We start from the raw sequence: 16,699 nt of genomic DNA, 5'->3' as shown, positions 1-16,699 counted from the left end.
AAAGAAAACCGTAAAATTAAACACTACATGATCGATGCCAAATCCACCAATCCACTCAATCCGAATCATCATGCACCTCACAGCTCGCAATCTCATTAGCAATAAACTCCAACACGTGCGACTTTTCGTTCAGATGATCCTTGGGGAACAACGCCCCAGACTCCTTGCTGCGCCACATCCAGATGCTCTTCATCATCTGCCTCATGTACAGCCTTAGCAGGAGCCGGGTCGACGATGCCCGGATTCTGCCCTCGAGGATGGCTATGCAGTCGTCGCGCCGCGAGATGGGGTACGTCAGGGCGATGACGGACGACTCGTGTAGCGGGAGGACGTCGTCTTTGAAGAAGCGCGTTTTGATTACGATGCCACTAGGCGTCTTGGGGATGTTAATGCGGTGGTCGAGGATAGGGACGTACTCGTCCGGATCGCGGTACTGCCCCCCCTTCCCATTCTCCGGATCGACACCCCGACCGTTGAAGGTGTAGATGGGCAGGCAGACGTGGTGGCCCTTGTGCACCGTCACGACCACCATGCGCCGCCACTTGAAGCAGATGTCGCCCATGTCCTCCGTTTCGAGCCTGTGCTTCCAGTCGGACGGGTACGAGGTGGTGCCGTGCTGCTCGAAATGCGGCACCCGGATGATGCTCCCCGGTGCGAAGGGCCCTGTCTGCGCGGCGTAGCCCTGCAGGGAGTAGTGCTTGTCTCCGACGCGGTGGACTCGGCTGTCTGAATGCCTCCGGCGAGACCGTGACCGGGATGCTCTGCGAGCAAAGGATACGGAGCGAGTGGGAGGTGCGTTCTTTTGTGCGGACTGATGTCCGTCTTCGGGCTCTTCTTCCGGGATGGCTCCCAGTCTGGGTCGGGCCGAGGCAGGCTGTGATGGGTAGGGGCTGTTAATATGCAAGCTGCCTATGCGCGGTAGACCAGGACTATACCTTTTGGATCGCACATAAGGGGTGGCAGGAGAAGACGGTGCAGAAGCAGACGCAGCTGCCGCGACAGCCGCATACGTTGGTGTTGTCGCTGACGGCGTCAGCGGTATAAAAAGTCTGCTCTGCTGATTCGGGGGAATTGACAACGACGGTGGCTGAGTCTTTCTCTGACGCTTTGAAGATGGTGACATAGACATAGACGTTGTCGTGGTCGACGTCGACGTCGTCGTAGTCGTTTCTTGCTGCTGGGACTGGGAATTTTGTCGACTCCGTTGTCCGTTGCCATTCTTCCCGGATTCAGACCGTTGGCTATTGCTGCGGGAAATCGACGAGTTTCTTCTCTGATTGTTAGCCATGTATTATCAAAGTATTCAGGGAGTATGGTAAGTTAGTAAGTTAATTCGGAACGATTTCCAACAGATTGGAAGGTTGAGTATATTGTAGGAGTGCTGTCGATAGGATCAGATCATCGTTATAGATTGGGAATCATCCCAAAGTCGAACGATGCATATATATGTGCTGTACAGTACTGCGTATTAGGTATTCTTCACAATGCTTTTGTTCTGTTTTGTCTTTATTGTCAAGAAATGAAAGACAAAGAAAGAAAGACAGAAATATGAAGTTAATGGAAAGGTAGAAAGATAGAAATAGTAGATAAAAAGAAAGAAAGAAAAACAACAACAATGCAGCGAGTCAATGTCAGAATACAGAATCAAACAGACCCATCTGTCTTACTTTCTTTCTTTCCTTTTCCAACTTTTTCTCCATTGTGTCTTGTCTCCATCTGGATTCTCGAATTGAAAGACCGATTCTTATGCTGTACATCTAGAAAGGAATCTGATATTTGTCGCATTCATTCGGTCAAGTCTTACCGTCCTTTCTTCACTCTTTGTTCTTTGTTCCACGATATAACACAATCTCAGTAAAGATAGCAGCAACGACGGAATCTCGGTGACGGGTATGAAATAGAATAAAGCTCAGTATTGACAAAGTCTATTCCTATTCTATGTCTATGTTACTTTCAACGACCATGCGGTGTATCTAATCTAAGATGAGTAAAAGAAAGAGGAAACAGACAAAGAAAATATAAACCAAAAAAAAAATCGACAAAAAAAAAATCTACAGACCAACTGACAGATCTACGTTAGATTCGACTGCCATTGACCTCATGCAGCTCAGCCTCCTCTCTCTCCTCCTTGGTAGGCTGCAGGCCTTGGCTGCCCCAGCCCTCGAGTCCCTGCTTGTAGAACACCCTCTGCTGTACCCGCGACGGGGCCTCGGGCGTCTTGCCCCGACGTTGGCGCGACTCCGGTGTCTCGACGAGAGTGGCGTTGTCGCCGTCGACATGATTGCCATCCAGGTCCTCCGTGTCGACTGCGTCAGAGAATTTGTAGGTGCGGTACTCGGTGTTCACCCAGGCGGTGCCTGCAGAGTAATTAAGTCATGGATTTAGTTTGACGTAGTTGAAACAACGATCGTAGCGCCAGTGCTCGAGTATGACCTTATTTAAAGAGAACAGAGAGGGTAAAGGGTCAACCTACCCAGGTAAAGACTGCTATCCTCCCAATCCTCCGTAAAGTAGTGCAAGAAACCGCCATGAGTGACGAGGACGATTTCCTTCTCCGGGCGCGCCTTCAACCATCGTCTCAACTCTCGCGCGCGATTCTTGAGCGCTGCTGCCGTGTGAGCCCATTTTCCAGTCTGTGTCAACATCAAATTAGACATATCACTCTCCAATATAGGTTCCGGAAGAGCATGTATTTACCTTGCTATTCCACCCCTCCTGAACCAGGGACAAATCCACAGGCAACGCGCGCTCCTCGACTTCCTTCTTCAGAACAGCCGGATCGCTGCCCGTATCGCAGGGCAGGTCACTGGTCTCTTGCGCATCCGGGAGCGCAATGAGCTTCAGGTCCTTGTTGGCTTTGAACACGGGCTCGAAAGCCAGCAGGGCCGTGTAGATGGTCCGGCGAAGCGGCGACGCGGTCACCAGTTCGATCTGGGAGTGGTAGGGGAAGCGATCCCGCAGGTCGGCGCATTGTTTCTCTCCCAGCGGGGTGAGATTAGGGTCGTGCAGAGAGTGGTTTGCGGTGCTGAGGTTGTGGTAGCCCTGACGGATGGGTCTGTGTTAGCAGGCTGATATGATTGATAACCTGCGCAGAGATTTATGAAGCCGCATACCTGAGCATGCCGGACACAGTGAATTATCGGAGCCATTATTGTGCTCTGGGAAGAACTGGACGACAGATAACAGCAAGCGCGGGGTAGCGGGGTTCTATAGATCAGGCCGAATAAAATGGATAAAACACGATCAAAAACAAAATATTCGTCTCAACAGTATGTACAGTACACACATGCAATTAATCTGTACAAAACAATGAATGAACTATCGACCTTGGTCGAGGAGGTCGAACGCGAGATCAAGCTGCATGACAGAAAATATATCGATCAATCGGCCCGCAGTCCTCCGCAAGCTATCCATCTCGAGAAGACATCGGTTATTGATTGCCTTGGCGATTTGCCTCGTGTGGGCCAATGGATCCGGCAGGGGCATCATGCCGCTATTCGCTTGGCCAGCAGCAGCCGGCGCAGGAACTGGATCTGGTCTTAGTAGTCTTAGTGCCGGTGGAGCAGGAGAAGCTGCGGACGGCGAGAACGGTTTTTGGCTTCTTTTCTTGTCCAATTTTGTCGCGGCGGAAACTCTTCCGAGAAGCGCGTGTGGGATGGCTACTTGGGCAACTATGTCGAGTGCAGATTTGCTCACCGGCAGGACTTACGAACAAGGAGGTCAGATAATGAGTCATATTATTTCGCCTGCAGGAAGGCCATGCTCTATCTACACAAATACTAATAATTACAATGCTAAGAGATGAGTCATCAAACAACGCTGCCATATCCCACCAACCCGAGAAAAAGAACCCCTATGTACTGTGTGTGACAAGACCATAATCTAGTGAGATAATCTAGATATCATAGATGGTGGCAGAGATGAAAACTGCATATCGACTTCAGGCCACGCCAAATCCCTGTGCGTTTTCCAGAGCTTTGTCGAGCTTTTCGTGCATCACTGTCCGCGATGTGTATTCCGGAAGCAGTAATCTCCCAAAGCAGGTCAGGCTGGTCGGAAGACGCTGTTCCAGGGTTAATATTGAATATTAAGAGTACGACATGGGAGGACACTTACAGCATCACCAACACCGTTCTTCTGGATCACGAACATAATGCTTGAGATGCCGTTGACCGGAACGCGGTCGCTCGCCGTCACAAATTCCAGCAGCCGAGCCTTCTTCTCCGGAGGGTACTGCTTTACAATCTGCCAGAAATCCCGGATCATCGGATGGGACGGGCTGAACCCGCCTTCGTAGCGCGCGTGGCGCTCGAGCTCATCAATATCGATCTCCTGGATGCCTTCAACGACGGTCTTGAGAGCCTCCGGCGTAAAGATCGACAGCGCCGTCCGGTCAAGACAAGTGTAGAACCCACGTGCGAATGCCTCATACTGAGGACGGATCGATTTGTCAGTCAGCCAGAAGATGTAGTCCTTGACAAACTGCTCTCGATTCTCGTTGGTCACCAGGCTTGGCTCCTCCGGAGGCTGCGAGCTGGGAGTGGCCAAAGGAGTATTGTAGTCGACGCCCTTGAGAATGCCCGTCCTGAAAGATTCGCGAGTCACCGGAGTGTCCTCCTCAGCACCTTGGTGCACCGTGGAATTCCGATGCCGTCGGGAACCGTACTGTGACGCATCTCCACGCGAGCTGGAATATTCTGAGCCGCTGCTTCGCGCCCGTTCTCGAGTCGAGGCCCGGTCAGGGACCGGCCAGACTGCATCCCGACCAACCCGCTGCATATCTACCGTCTTCACGCTGCCAAAGGCCTCGAAACTGAACTCGTAGGTTCTCATAAAGACATCGCCCACATCTCCGTCTTCCCACGTTAGCAGGTCCTCAAGGCCCTTGGCAAGCTCCGGCCAGCCGTCCCGAATATGATCCAAGTGCTTCACTTTCAGTCCCAAGAGCTTCCGGTAAAGCGCAAGGGGGAAGTTGACGGGGAGAGTCAGGCCATTATAGATGGCAAGTGACATCAAGAGTCCCAGCAGTTCATACTTGTACAAGGGTTCAAGTGCGCACGGCTGGAACCACGCAATATGAGTCCGAGGGTCCACCGTAAACATCCCGTAAGACGGGCTCAGTGCCTCTCCGAATACGACTCGGAAGAACTCTTGCTGAACACCGCCATGGTCCACTCCTTCCTCCCCTTCATCCATGCCCATTTGGACTTTCAACGGCCGCATCAGTTCCCGCTTCTCGCGACGCCACAGCTGGTTGAGGGCGTCTGTGAGGACATTATCTCGCCGGACAACAAGCACGAGATACGTAGTCATGGAGGTTCGTAATCTCGCCAGCAAGCCAACATCGTCATGGATCGGAATGCTGGAGAAGGCGGTCTGCGTCACATGTCGCGTGGCAGTCATCGCGGCTTCATAGGACTTAGACATCGTCGAGTAATTCATGGCGCGGAAGTAGGTAACGAGCGCAGATGGCGGGAAGAGGAAGGAGGAAGAAAGCAGATGTATGGTCTTGTTATTGGACGGTCTCCCAAGCCACTCCACCGGCATCTCCATCGGATCCAATCTCTCCGAAAGAAATGACGTGTGGAAGTCTTCAGGCGCGAGCCCGAGTCGTTTACGGTGCTTGTACATGGAGGAGAGGATCTGAACGGCACCTCCGGCTGCACTCGACCTTGGCATTTCGGGCTTGCCATCCCATTCTTTCAGGAAAAGGGTGCGAAGCCACTCCACAATCAAGGCTGAGGCAGCAGGAGTGTCCGAAGTAGAACGCCAGTCACCCTGCTCCGTCGTATTCGTTGTCAAGTTGTGGTGCTCACGGAGGTTCTCTAGGATCAGATCCAGAACGCTAGGCTTGCGTTGTTTTTTAGATTCAGAAATGGAAACTGATCGGGCTTTTGAGATCTCGTGAAACGCTAACCTAGCGGTGAGAGCGCGTACCAAGCGGTTGACCAGCCGAAGCGCTAACTCATGTTCCAGCTTGTCGGTGATATCCACCACCAGGCCGGGTCTCGAACGCGACAGCTTTCGCATCTCTGCATCGGGTAGGACAGTCCCAGCAGAACGCATTTGAAGAATAGCTCGCCACGTCTGCGCATCCACTTTGGGCAAAGAGCTGACCAAGGCAAAAAGAGCCACAGTCGCGATATGGGCTGCCTCTGTGTCGGATAACGGTTCATCTGTGGATGATCCCGAAGAACGAGATGCAATTATGGGGGCTGGAACAAGACCCGTTGAATTTCCAGACAAGCGTCGAACAGGAGTGGACAATTCCTTTGGTGGCACGAAAAGCCTCTCCAATGCGTTCCAGAGACTATTTAAAACAAGGTCCCATGGGCAAAAGTCCAGAAGCTTCCGTAGACCAGATTCCAACTTCTGCACATCAAGATTGGCATTGCAGTTTTTATCGCCGTCATCATGAGGAGGCGAAGAGTCGCTTCGAAAGGAACGCAGGAGTTGCTTGGTACTGCTCAACCCGTAGAAGACGCTTTGAGCGACAAATGGGAAGACCTGACGCTGACGGGGTGTTGCGTATTGAAACTCGATGTCTTCGTATTTACCACTTCTGTTCATCTCCGCCACCTCATCTTTCCATTTCTGAGCATCCTCGTCCGACTCGAGCAGCATCTGACCGAGACCATCAACGATTTCACTGGACAAATGGGTCACCGTCTGCACTGGCGATGGAGTACGACGTTTCCTGTGTTTATTTCGGGGTCTCTGTTTGGAGTCTTCGGGGGGCAAAGAGCCTGCAGGATACTGCTCCTGAATCTCCACTTCTTCAGCACGATCGCGATCCTCATGACGCTCTGACTCCCTCAGAAGTTTCGACCCATCCCAGGACACACGCCTATGCTTCTTCTGCTCCTTAAAATAGGAATCGTTCAGGTCCTGTTCCAACCCTCGATGCTTCTGCGGCCGGTGTTTCAACGCTGGCGGCGAAGGAAGTCCAACGCGCCCGTTGGCATTGGACGACGGACTATTCAGTGACGATTTTCGAGCCGATATACAATCGGATCGTGCCACGTCTTCGACCCCCGATCGTGGGCTTTGGCGCCAGGGTTCTACCTCGCCCAATGACAGGCGCTTAATTGGTTGACCAGGAATTTTCAACTCCAGCGCAGCAGGTTGAGAAGTTCCCTGGCGTGAGGATGGTGTTTGCACTTCGCTCGAGGCCGTGCTATTACTGAATGAGCGATTCTTTTTTCTCGTGCGACGTGAGTTGTCTGCAGACTTAGTTCTTTCAGTCCGGCCGTTATCCGGCTTTGGTGCCTCTTGGCTTGCTTCTGAAGGACGCCGCCCGGTCGTGCGAGGACCATCCGAATCGAAAGGTTCAGGAGTCCGACGAAGAGGCAACCACTCTACCATTCGAAGGGAGAGCGTATCGAAGAGGTTTTGGGTAAACGACTTGGGGTCCTTCATCTTTTGTGAGGGTGAGACAGTTCGTTCCGGTGGATGCTGGTGCTGATCTTGGGCCTCCGCAACTGCAGGAATTGCTGCTGAGCACTGTGCATTATTCTCTTCTGGATGTGATTCCGAGTGTGCTGCATGGGCAGACAGCTGCCCATCTGGCACATTGTCCACACCTGCCGGACCTATTTGCCGATCACCGTGAACGTTATCAGCTGACGACTCGCAAGCATCAGGCTGGGAGATGCGTCTTTTTGGGCGCTGCGGGCTTTCCGGAGGAGGGAAATCGGAAGATAGTCTTGGTGGGTTTCGACACAGGCCACTCTCAGCATCGTCCAAGCTCGCCAGATAGCAGGCCAATGTCCGAGCACTCAACTCCGTGTACCGTCGGAAAGGACCCTCTGCGACTCTCTTCTGGTAGCTAAGACAAGTCGGCGTGCGGCAGTTGGGATCCTGACAGCCGTAGAGGATCTGGTGTTTGTATCTATATGCCACGCAGGGGTCAGCCCATCCCTATCATGGTGGAGTCATATTGAGGCGGAGACGATCTACCTGCGAACCAGGAGATTGAATTGTCGACGACGCTCATCCCTGTGCCACGAGAGGACATATTCCGGATCCGTGATATCGATGGTATTCTGGACAATGATCTCCGGGGAATTCGGTGGCAGCTTAGATCGATGGAAGGGCCGCCTGGCGCCACCAGCTGACGCGCGCGCATCGTCCGGAGGGCTCATTGAGCCTCCCCGCAATCTAGTCATCTTGAATGAATCAGGCTCATAGCGATGTTGCGGAGATAAGTAGGAGGTCAAACTGATTCAGGCAACCGTGGGATCATCGAAGCGTTCTAGAAAGATCCCTCCGTATCCAGAGCAGGAGACTGTTCTGATATCATCGGAGCTTGGTTCGCAGCGCCACGGGTTGGCTGTCTGGAGCGACCGTCCGTCCTGCCAAGCCTGGTAAGGTGTCGCAGGTGTCTCGGGGCAGGAGAAACAATGATCCGACATCGCAGCGCTATCTTATCAGGCCCGATCGGGATTGGTGCACGGCAGAGGCACGTGACGCATGGACGTCATCGCCACTACTCTGTAACCCCGCCAGCCGCACTCGGCAAGACCGCTTAGCTAATTGGGAATTATTAAGTCAATTACTCAGTTGTGCTTCAATTTAAGACAGATCCATCCAGTGCCACCAGCGAGACCCCTCTCATCTATCCCAGGCTGAGGCTGTTCATTGTCGCTTCAGACATTGTTTGTTGTGTGTTCTTCTCTTCCCTGGTTCTGTCTCAAACTCAATTTGTGTGGCGACCGAAATCTTTTTCTACCCCTCACAGAAGGGCAGAATCTGTGAACGGAGTCGTTCACTATATCAGCCTCATGGCAGCTGTGACAAGCCAAATGGCCTCCTCCGCCATTGGAGAGGCTACATCTCTCCCTTACACGTGCAATGCCTGCCTGGTAGCCTTTCGCAGCAGTGAGGCTCAGCGAGAGCACATGCGAAGGGACTGGCAGTAAGTATCTCCGACATTCCTCATTTCCGGTTGACTTGACTGACATGACCAGTTTGTACAATGTGAAACGCCGCGTAGTGTCTCTCCCTCCTGTCTCCCAGGAAGTCTTTACAGAGAAAGTTCTTAAAGCGAAAGCAACATCGTCCGCCGCTGCCGCGAAAGCCTCCTATGAGAAGACTTGTGTGGCTTGTCAGAAGACTTTCTACAGCGAAAACTCGTACCAGAATCATGTCAAGAGTTCCAAACATAAGCTTCGCGAAGCTCGTATGAAGCAGAAAGAAGGCCCCGCGGATGACACGTCCTCCGTCATGAGTTCTACATTTTCTCTGGGGGACCCTATTAACAAGTCAGAAGCTGCAGACGTGTCTCAATTAACAAGCAAGTTGAAGACCACAGCCATCGAGGAGGAGGGCGCTGATGAAGAGGAAGAGGAAGAAGAGGATGATGATGAATTCTCCTCATCTCGTTGCCTCTTCTGCAGAGAACCTTCCTCGGATCTGCAATCGAATGTTGATCACATGTTTAAGACTCATGGCATGTTCATCCCCGAGAAAGATTACTTGGTGGATCTTGAAGGCCTCATCCGGTATCTACACGCCAAAATAACGCAGAACAATGAATGTCTCTATTGCCATGCTATCAGAAGTACAGCAGCAGGGATCAGGACCCACATGCGCGACAAAGGCCATTGCATGATCGCCTTTGAAACAGAGGAGGAGCAGCTGGAAATTGGCCAGTTCTACGATTTCAGAAGCACTTACTCGGACAATGAGGACGACGACGACGAGTCTGCGGAGAATGCAGACGGTGGAGTCAAGGTGCCCCAGTCAGACGACGCCGATGACGATGGCTGGGAAACCGCAAGCTCTGCCACGTCTGTAGAATCAGACGGCGAATCGAAGCCGTATCGCCCCTCGCAGCCGATCTATCAGACGGACTACGAGTTGCATCTGCCATCTGGCAAGAGCGTCGGTCACCGGTCTCTTGCCAGGTACTACCGCCAGAACCTACACAACTACCCGACACCAGAGGAGCGAGCCGCACGGCAGCTCGCTATCGAGAATGGTACCGCTCAAGAGGAAGAGCAGAAACCGAGCCGTAATCACCACCGTGCTGTGATTACCAGGGCGAATGGTGGTCTAGGCATGCTCGGTGCCACCGCTAGCCAGAAGCACGAGGCTCAACTCGCTGAGAGAAGGGAACGGAACCGCGCTCAGCGCGAAGAACAAAAATATATTGCAAAAGTCAACCGCGCAGCCAACAACCAGAAACACTACCGGGTACGTTTTTATTTTATGCCACTATGCGTAGCTTCGTTCAGAACTAACAGATTGGTGTACAGGACCCTCTCCTGCAGTGATCTCGTTTTTGCAACCGTCACTTCCAAATCTTGGGAATTATTCTGCTGCAATGAGTATTACGATCTGCATTGGATTGTTCATGATTACCTAAAGTTATGTGGTAGTTTCTAGCCTGGTGCGGCTGTTCGCACTTATGCGTGTCGTTTTGTCGTGCGGCGCAGGTGGTAATAATCAAAAAAAATAAAACACTCGACGGGATCTTCCCACTTTGCAAGGATTTTTTGAATATAGACGATATGAGTGAAAGGGTAAAAAAAAAGGCAAGTCGAGGGACAGACTATTCCGTTCCCTGATGCCAAGGACTGTACTTATTCTGCCCATTTTTGTACAATGTAATACCATACCATAACGAAAATCGCATCCACCAATAATGAAGAGCTGAAATCCTATTCCTCTTCTGTCTGTGCCAATAATGGTATGACAGTGTATATCTATCGTAGAAGATGCTCATGCTCATGGGGTGGTTAATTAACCAGCAGATTATAGATCAGGTAATGGGGAGGTTGTGGTTGTCTCATTAATAATATTTGAGAGTCTCAAACAAACAAGATTATTTATTTAAATAGGCTACGCCTAAATAACACACATATATATGCATATATACATATTGCGAATTTCTTGACTTTGATTATGAACCCGCTGACAATAGTAGACACTAAATTAGTTGGTTTATCTGTTACATTGCCTCAAAGACAATGCGTGGAATTCTAGAACTGCAGAAACTCATCTATCTCATCGATCATGGCTGCCAGCATTGACAATAAAAAAAATGTCTTTCAGTCCCTGCCGTCCCTGACTTCTTTATTTTTTTGTCTTCATTTGGGAATGTGATGCTGTTAACAGGTATGTTTTTTATGCCACTATATGTAGTTGCGTTCAAGCAACCATGTAGCTAATGCTATTGAAATCTTCTAATTTAGCAATGATTAAAAGCCATTAGGCTTATCCATGGCCTAAAGACAGCTGAGTAATAATACATGTGAGTACCACAAGCAGCAATCTTTCAACACCACTGAAACAACAATACATGCTAAAAAATTTAAACGAGAACAGAATCCCGAACGTGATGATGTTAATCAATTGCTTCAGGCTGGCTGGGAGTATCATGTGTGTAACCTTTGCAATTCCAGGCAGCAACGCTTTGAAGTCATGTGTACGGGATTTTTTAATTGGCGGACCAGCTTGATTGGATAGACTCATGTGACTTAGAAGACTTCAACAAAGCTCTGCTCAAGGTCTATCAAGCGCCCACACTAGACGAGCCCTACATCGAAGAGTACTTTGAAGGCATGTTTGGCGACGAGAGCCGTATTATGCTGAGCCTGCGGTTTTTCGTTGCCTGGATCTAGTCAAAGGACTCCTGAGGTGGTAGTAGTAGTAGGGTTGAACGTGAAAAGCAGAGAAAGTGAGATGCAGTACAGAACAGATAGTGTCGAGCAGGAAGCGGAAGTGGTAGTACTCTAGAAATAGGTAAAAATAAACATTACCATTTTAGGTTTAGTTTATACCTCACGTGATCATAAATTGGCGCGTGGTATATATACGGAGTACACAGAGTAGAGAACGGCCCGAAAGGCCATGTTGACCAATCAAGCTCGCGTTTATCCCTTAACAGTTACATCTTAAACTTGCACATGATCGAAATATTTCTGTTTTCAGAGTGAAAGAGGATGATCTGCTCATTACTCACTGCCTAGAAAAGGAGCTACTGCTGACAAGTTGAAAGACAGATACAATACACGTCCATTAGGTAATGCTTTCCCCTAAGCTAGCTACCTAGGTGAGGAGAAAGATCCCAAAGACATGCGTCAGAACAGAATAAAAATAACAAGAGAATTTCGATTCTATTCCTACTTTCCTTGCTCACCTCTGACCGGCAGAGTCGATGCTAGATGGCCTTGCTACTGATGCTGCTGTTGCCGTTGCTGCTGGCTCGATCAATCAATCAAGTCAGCAAGTGACCAGGCAAGGCACTGTATGTCATAAAAAGTACTTTACAAATACACAACAAGCTGTAGTCCAGATAATAATCCGAAACCAATATCAATGTAACAGAGGTTGTCTTTCGCCGTCCTTGCCATCCGGTTTTCTTTTCCGTCTCCGGCGTTTCTTCTTACTCCCCTGGGTGCCTTGACCATCCGCGTTATCGGAAGGATTCGTCTCAATGGCATCGTCTACAGGCGATGCCCGCGTCGGCCTTTCGGTATCCGAAGAACTGCTACTGGTTGTTTGGAGAATCACTTTCCGAATGCCATTCACATCGATGACTTGTTCTGTGATGCTTCCACTCCGAGCAGGGCCCGAAATGCGAGACGGCCCTTTATGGTGGTCAATGGCACGCGTCTCGTAGGAGTGGACGCTACTGGGCTTGCTTCGATTCGGAGTGCGCAAGGGCGATGAATGCGGCGTTTCCGCCTGATTTTCATTCTCGAGTTCGGGAACTACCAACTTCGTAAGATCCGTCTTGAGGTTTGCCTGGGTTCCCTTACTGGCCTGGTTGCCGCCTTCGTGAGCACCGATAGTACCATAACCGGATTTCAAAGCGTGAACTCCATCCTTTGCATCCTTGCCTGCCGAATGCAAGAGTCCTGCTCCGATACCTCCTTGGCACCCAATTGTCTCCGACGGTCTCCGGATCTGTTCTCCAGACACGCGTGGTCCTCCATCAGAGTCAGCGGGGCCCGCACGGGTAGGAGAACACCCCGGAGCTTTGATTTTAACATTCTGATAGCGAGTCTGGCGCGGTCGACTGGCAAGGTTCGACGGGCCCAAATGTCTTAGATGCTCCCGAACCTCATCTGTGCCACGCTTGGTTACCGTCTCATTGGGCGCGGCCGGATCAAGTTCCCCGTTTTTGTTTCGCAGGAGGAACCTGGGCGCTGGAGGTTGACTAATGGAGCCTGCTCGCCGGTTAGGTGCATCAGAGCTAGCACCTCCAACTGGAGGTGAAGCGGTGGTGCCTTTGCCCAGATCGACGACATTGTCCTCCTGTGTGGGCAAAGAAGCAGGTTCTTCCACGACGCGCCCTTTGGGAAACCGAGATTTCGGTGCGGGTGTTAGTCGGCGGATGGCCTTGTGGACGTCAATGAAAACGTCGGATTCGTCAATAATTTCTCTGTATACAGGTCAATATATGGTGTCAGCTTTTGTGGGGGACGGCAATATAACGTACTCGCCAATGAGCTCTTCAATAACGTCTTCTAGTGTAACAACGCCGAGAGCTCCGTGATCCTCGCCCGGATATTCAGAGACTAATACCATGTGAGACTTCCCTTCCTGGAAGAAGTTGACAATATCCAGGCAGCTTGTTTCCGGACGGGTCTCGGGGAGAGTGGCTAGCGCAAAGTCCCGCACCATCTTGCAATCTTCTGGGTCGTAAGTGATGAGCATCTTCACGAGGAGCATGCCGACGAAGTTTTGTGGATTATCCGGAGCGTGGATGGGGATGCGGGAATATCCCTGCGACAGGATAAGGTCCATTGTTCGTTCGTCGAGCACGGTATCCGCCGACATAGTAAAAACATCCTCCATTGGCGTCATGATGCTTCCCACCGACTTTTCTTTCAAGTCCAGACAGGCACTGATGATTGTAACCTCATCGGAATTGAGCTGTTCTCCGGCTACGCCCAATGTCTTGTGCAGGGTGACCAAGGTCTTCAAGCCTGCCTTTTTGTACACCGTCCCGTGATCCTCCCCGAGAATTTTGTCAAGCAATTTTGCTATAGGCCATGCCACTGGCGACAAAAGATACATCAATACGAGGACGAAGGGGGCCATCCATGCCCCGATGGGAAGACCATATCGGACACATATTGACTGCGGTACGATTTCTCCGAAAATGACTTTCATCTAGTCAGCAACATAGATGTCACACTGCATAGTATACTATAGTATACTAACCGATCAAGACTGTACTTCCGACAACTGCAGGCCAGCCGCCTCCGAGTGAGCGATCGAGCACGATGGGTAATGTCTCGTTGGTGATGACGTTGCTGAGAAGCAGCGTGACGAGGACCCAGTGCTTTCCTTTCTTCAACAAATTCAACACAGCGGCCGCGTTCTTCCTTTCGGATGCTTCGCCAGAAGTCTTGATGACCTGCAGGTAGATTTCATCCTGGAATGGCACTTCGGTCAGGAAGCTGGGTAGGGCCAACCTGCAGCGGACATGAAACCCACCTGGCCCATAAGAGCGATGGTCAGACCAGCAAAGGCACCGCCACCCAACACCAACGCAATTGAAATTCCCATGTATAACCAGAGACCGGGATCGCTGGCTGGCTTCCCTCTCTCATCCGGGATCGCCCAGATGCCATAAAACGATGCAGGAGCAGCGGAGACGGGAGGGAGCTGTGCAATGGCCAGAGCGAGCGCCTTCGCCAGGCCTAGGACGACCGGCCTACTCGTCAAGTACGGGTTCACACGGGCGATGCTCATCACGGGCTGACGGATCGATCGATCAATCAATCAATCAATCAATCAGTAAGCCTTCATTTTGACGCCACCTCGCTACCGATCGGACTGATGACGTTGGGTAAGGCGGACGACGGAGACCAAAGGCGCCGTGACTGCCCGCGGGCCGTCAATTGGCAGAGCTGTCGGGTCGAATTGAAGGCAGATCGAAAGACCTATAGGTCAAGGGAGGAGTGAGGCACAAGGCCACCAGACGGAGGAAAGCGAAGGGGAAGATGTCGATCCCTTGTAGGGCGGCGGGCGATAGCTCTTGCCTGCATCACGGGCGGGTCATCAGCGAGCTCCGCCAAGCCCAAGCGGGCGAACCAGAGCCGGCGCGGAAGGCGGGCTGGGCTGGGCTGGCACGATTAACGTAATCGGACACCGAGCGAACACCAAATCAACCACGCGACGCGCTCATCAGCTTCAACCATCAAACCATCAAAATGCCGCGCAAAAAAGCAGATTCAGCAGTTCAGCGAGAGGGCCGTATCTTGCTTGCAATCAAAGCTCTAGAGGACGGTCAAATCAAAGGTGTACGAGCTGCTGCAAAAGCATATGATATACCTCTAGCAACATTATCCAATCGCATCAATGGACGTGCTCCTCGCATAAATGCAACACCAAACAGTCGAAAGCTCACTGCTACTGAAGAATCTACACTTGTCAAATGGATATTATCTATGGACCAACGGGGTCTACCACCAAGAATCAGCTTTGTACGGGATATGGCCAATCTACTGCTATCTAGCCGGTTAAAATCACCAGATCCTATTGGGGAGAAATGGGTACAAAGATTCATCAACCGCCATGAAGAAATCAAGTCATCAACGCGCTCTCTGTGAGGATCCAAAGATCATCAATGAATGGTTCCAGGTGGTTCATAATACCATAGCAAAATATGGTATTGCTGAACAAGATATCTACAACTTTGATGAGACTAGCTTTATGATGGGCATGATATCAACAGCAAAGGTTGTTACTGGATCTGAAATCAGGGGCCGACCTAGGCTCCTACAGCCAGGGAACCGCGAATGGGTGACTGTGATAGAGGCAGTTAATACAGCTGGCTGGGCCCTGCCTCCAATGATCATCTTTGCTGGCAAGAACCACCAATCCAATTAGTATCCTATCCTACCAAAGGGCTGGGTAATTGGAACCAGTGATAATGGCTGGACCAATGATGTGCTAGGAATGCGCTGGCTGAAGGAGGTTTTTCATGAGCATACTAAAGCTCGTACAGCAGGCAAATATCGCCTGCTGATTTTAGATGACCATCATAGCCATGCTACTGCTGAATTTGATCAATTCTGCACTGAGAATATGATCATTCCTCTATATCTTCCACCCCATTCATCACATCTATTACAGCCGCTTGATGTTGCTTGCTTTGGGCCATTAAAATGCGCATATGGGCAGGAAACGCAGACCCTGATGCAGCTTGGCATTAATCATATTGATAAAGATGATTTCATCACCCTCTATCAGCAAGCACGCCCACGGGCCCTGACTGCATCTAATATATGCAGTGGATTTGCTGCATCAGGCCTGGTTCCATTTAAACCAGAGCAAGTGCTTGACCAGCAGTAAATAGCTTCAATTCAGGCATGTTGTGGTGAGATAATTAGATATCAATGATAATGGCGTTGGGTGGGTGTTCCGCTCGGTGTCCGATTACGTTACGGAGAATGCTGCTTACTAAAGCCGGCAAGAGCATCCGGAAGCGGGACCGCCTGGGCAGCCCTGTCACGTTCCTGCCTGAGGCGTTAATGCTATTTTAAGCATCTTATGGGGAATCATGGATGCCTGATTATTTGTGCCTGATATTTCAGGCCACATACCGGGCAACCCGTCGCAAGCCCCGCCAGGCCCGATAGCGTTCGGTTATTCGCGGGGGTTCAACACGGGCGTCCTGTCGTCAAAGACGATCATATATAGCAGCGCCCACGCCGCCGACAGGGACGTCCATCGA

The 16,699-nt window shown here is 50.9% G+C and overlaps 5 protein-coding genes across 5 annotated transcripts; 2 read left to right on the top strand and 3 right to left on the bottom strand.

Annotated features, from left to right (window-relative positions):
- Positions 1-55: 55 nt before the first annotated feature.
- Positions 56-1,288, bottom strand: T310_2818 (uncharacterized protein; the record flags this gene model as incomplete). Its single annotated transcript, XM_013474250.1, has 1 exon — positions 56-1,288. One exon carries the CDS (start codon positions 1,286-1,288, stop codon positions 56-58), a length of 1,233 nt encoding a protein of 410 aa, XP_013329704.1.
- Positions 1,289-2,076: 788 nt separating this feature from the next.
- T310_2817 (uncharacterized protein) lies at positions 2,077-8,168 on the bottom strand (the record flags this gene model as incomplete). Its single annotated transcript, XM_013474249.1, has 8 exons — positions 2,077-2,357; positions 2,474-2,633; positions 2,698-3,042; positions 3,114-3,262; positions 3,327-3,606; positions 3,710-3,853; positions 4,117-7,891; positions 7,960-8,168. The coding sequence occupies 8 exons, from the start codon at positions 8,166-8,168 to the stop codon at positions 2,077-2,079; spliced, it is 5,343 nt and encodes a 1,780-aa protein (XP_013329703.1).
- A 636-nt stretch (positions 8,169-8,804) lies between these two features.
- On the top strand, positions 8,805-10,369 carry T310_2816 (C2H2 finger domain protein; the record flags this gene model as incomplete). Its single annotated transcript, XM_013474248.1, has 3 exons — positions 8,805-8,917; positions 8,970-10,197; positions 10,229-10,369. The coding sequence occupies 3 exons, from the start codon at positions 8,805-8,807 to the stop codon at positions 10,367-10,369; spliced, it is 1,482 nt and encodes a 493-aa protein (XP_013329702.1).
- Positions 10,370-12,321: 1,952 nt separating this feature from the next.
- T310_2815 (DUF21 and CBS domain protein (Mam3)) lies at positions 12,322-14,712 on the bottom strand (the record flags this gene model as incomplete). The annotated part of the gene is made up of 4 exons (XM_013474247.1): positions 12,322-13,393; positions 13,451-14,120; positions 14,179-14,374; positions 14,455-14,712. 4 exons carry the CDS (start codon positions 14,710-14,712, stop codon positions 12,322-12,324), a joined length of 2,196 nt encoding a protein of 731 aa, XP_013329701.1.
- An 825-nt stretch (positions 14,713-15,537) lies between these two features.
- Positions 15,538-16,317, top strand: T310_2814 (uncharacterized protein; the record flags this gene model as incomplete). Its single annotated transcript, XM_013474246.1, has 2 exons — positions 15,538-15,765; positions 15,853-16,317. The coding sequence occupies 2 exons, from the start codon at positions 15,538-15,540 to the stop codon at positions 16,315-16,317; spliced, it is 693 nt and encodes a 230-aa protein (XP_013329700.1).
- Between the last annotated feature and the right edge of the window lie 382 nt (positions 16,318-16,699).

Source organism: Rasamsonia emersonii (genome assembly GCF_000968595.1).
Source record: "Rasamsonia emersonii CBS 393.64 chromosome Unknown ctg1118621760041, whole genome shotgun sequence".
NCBI lineage: Eukaryota > Fungi > Ascomycota > Eurotiomycetes > Eurotiales > Trichocomaceae > Rasamsonia > Rasamsonia emersonii.
The sequence above is the reverse complement of the archived record's forward strand: the minus strand, read 5'-3'. Positions and strand labels throughout refer to the sequence as shown.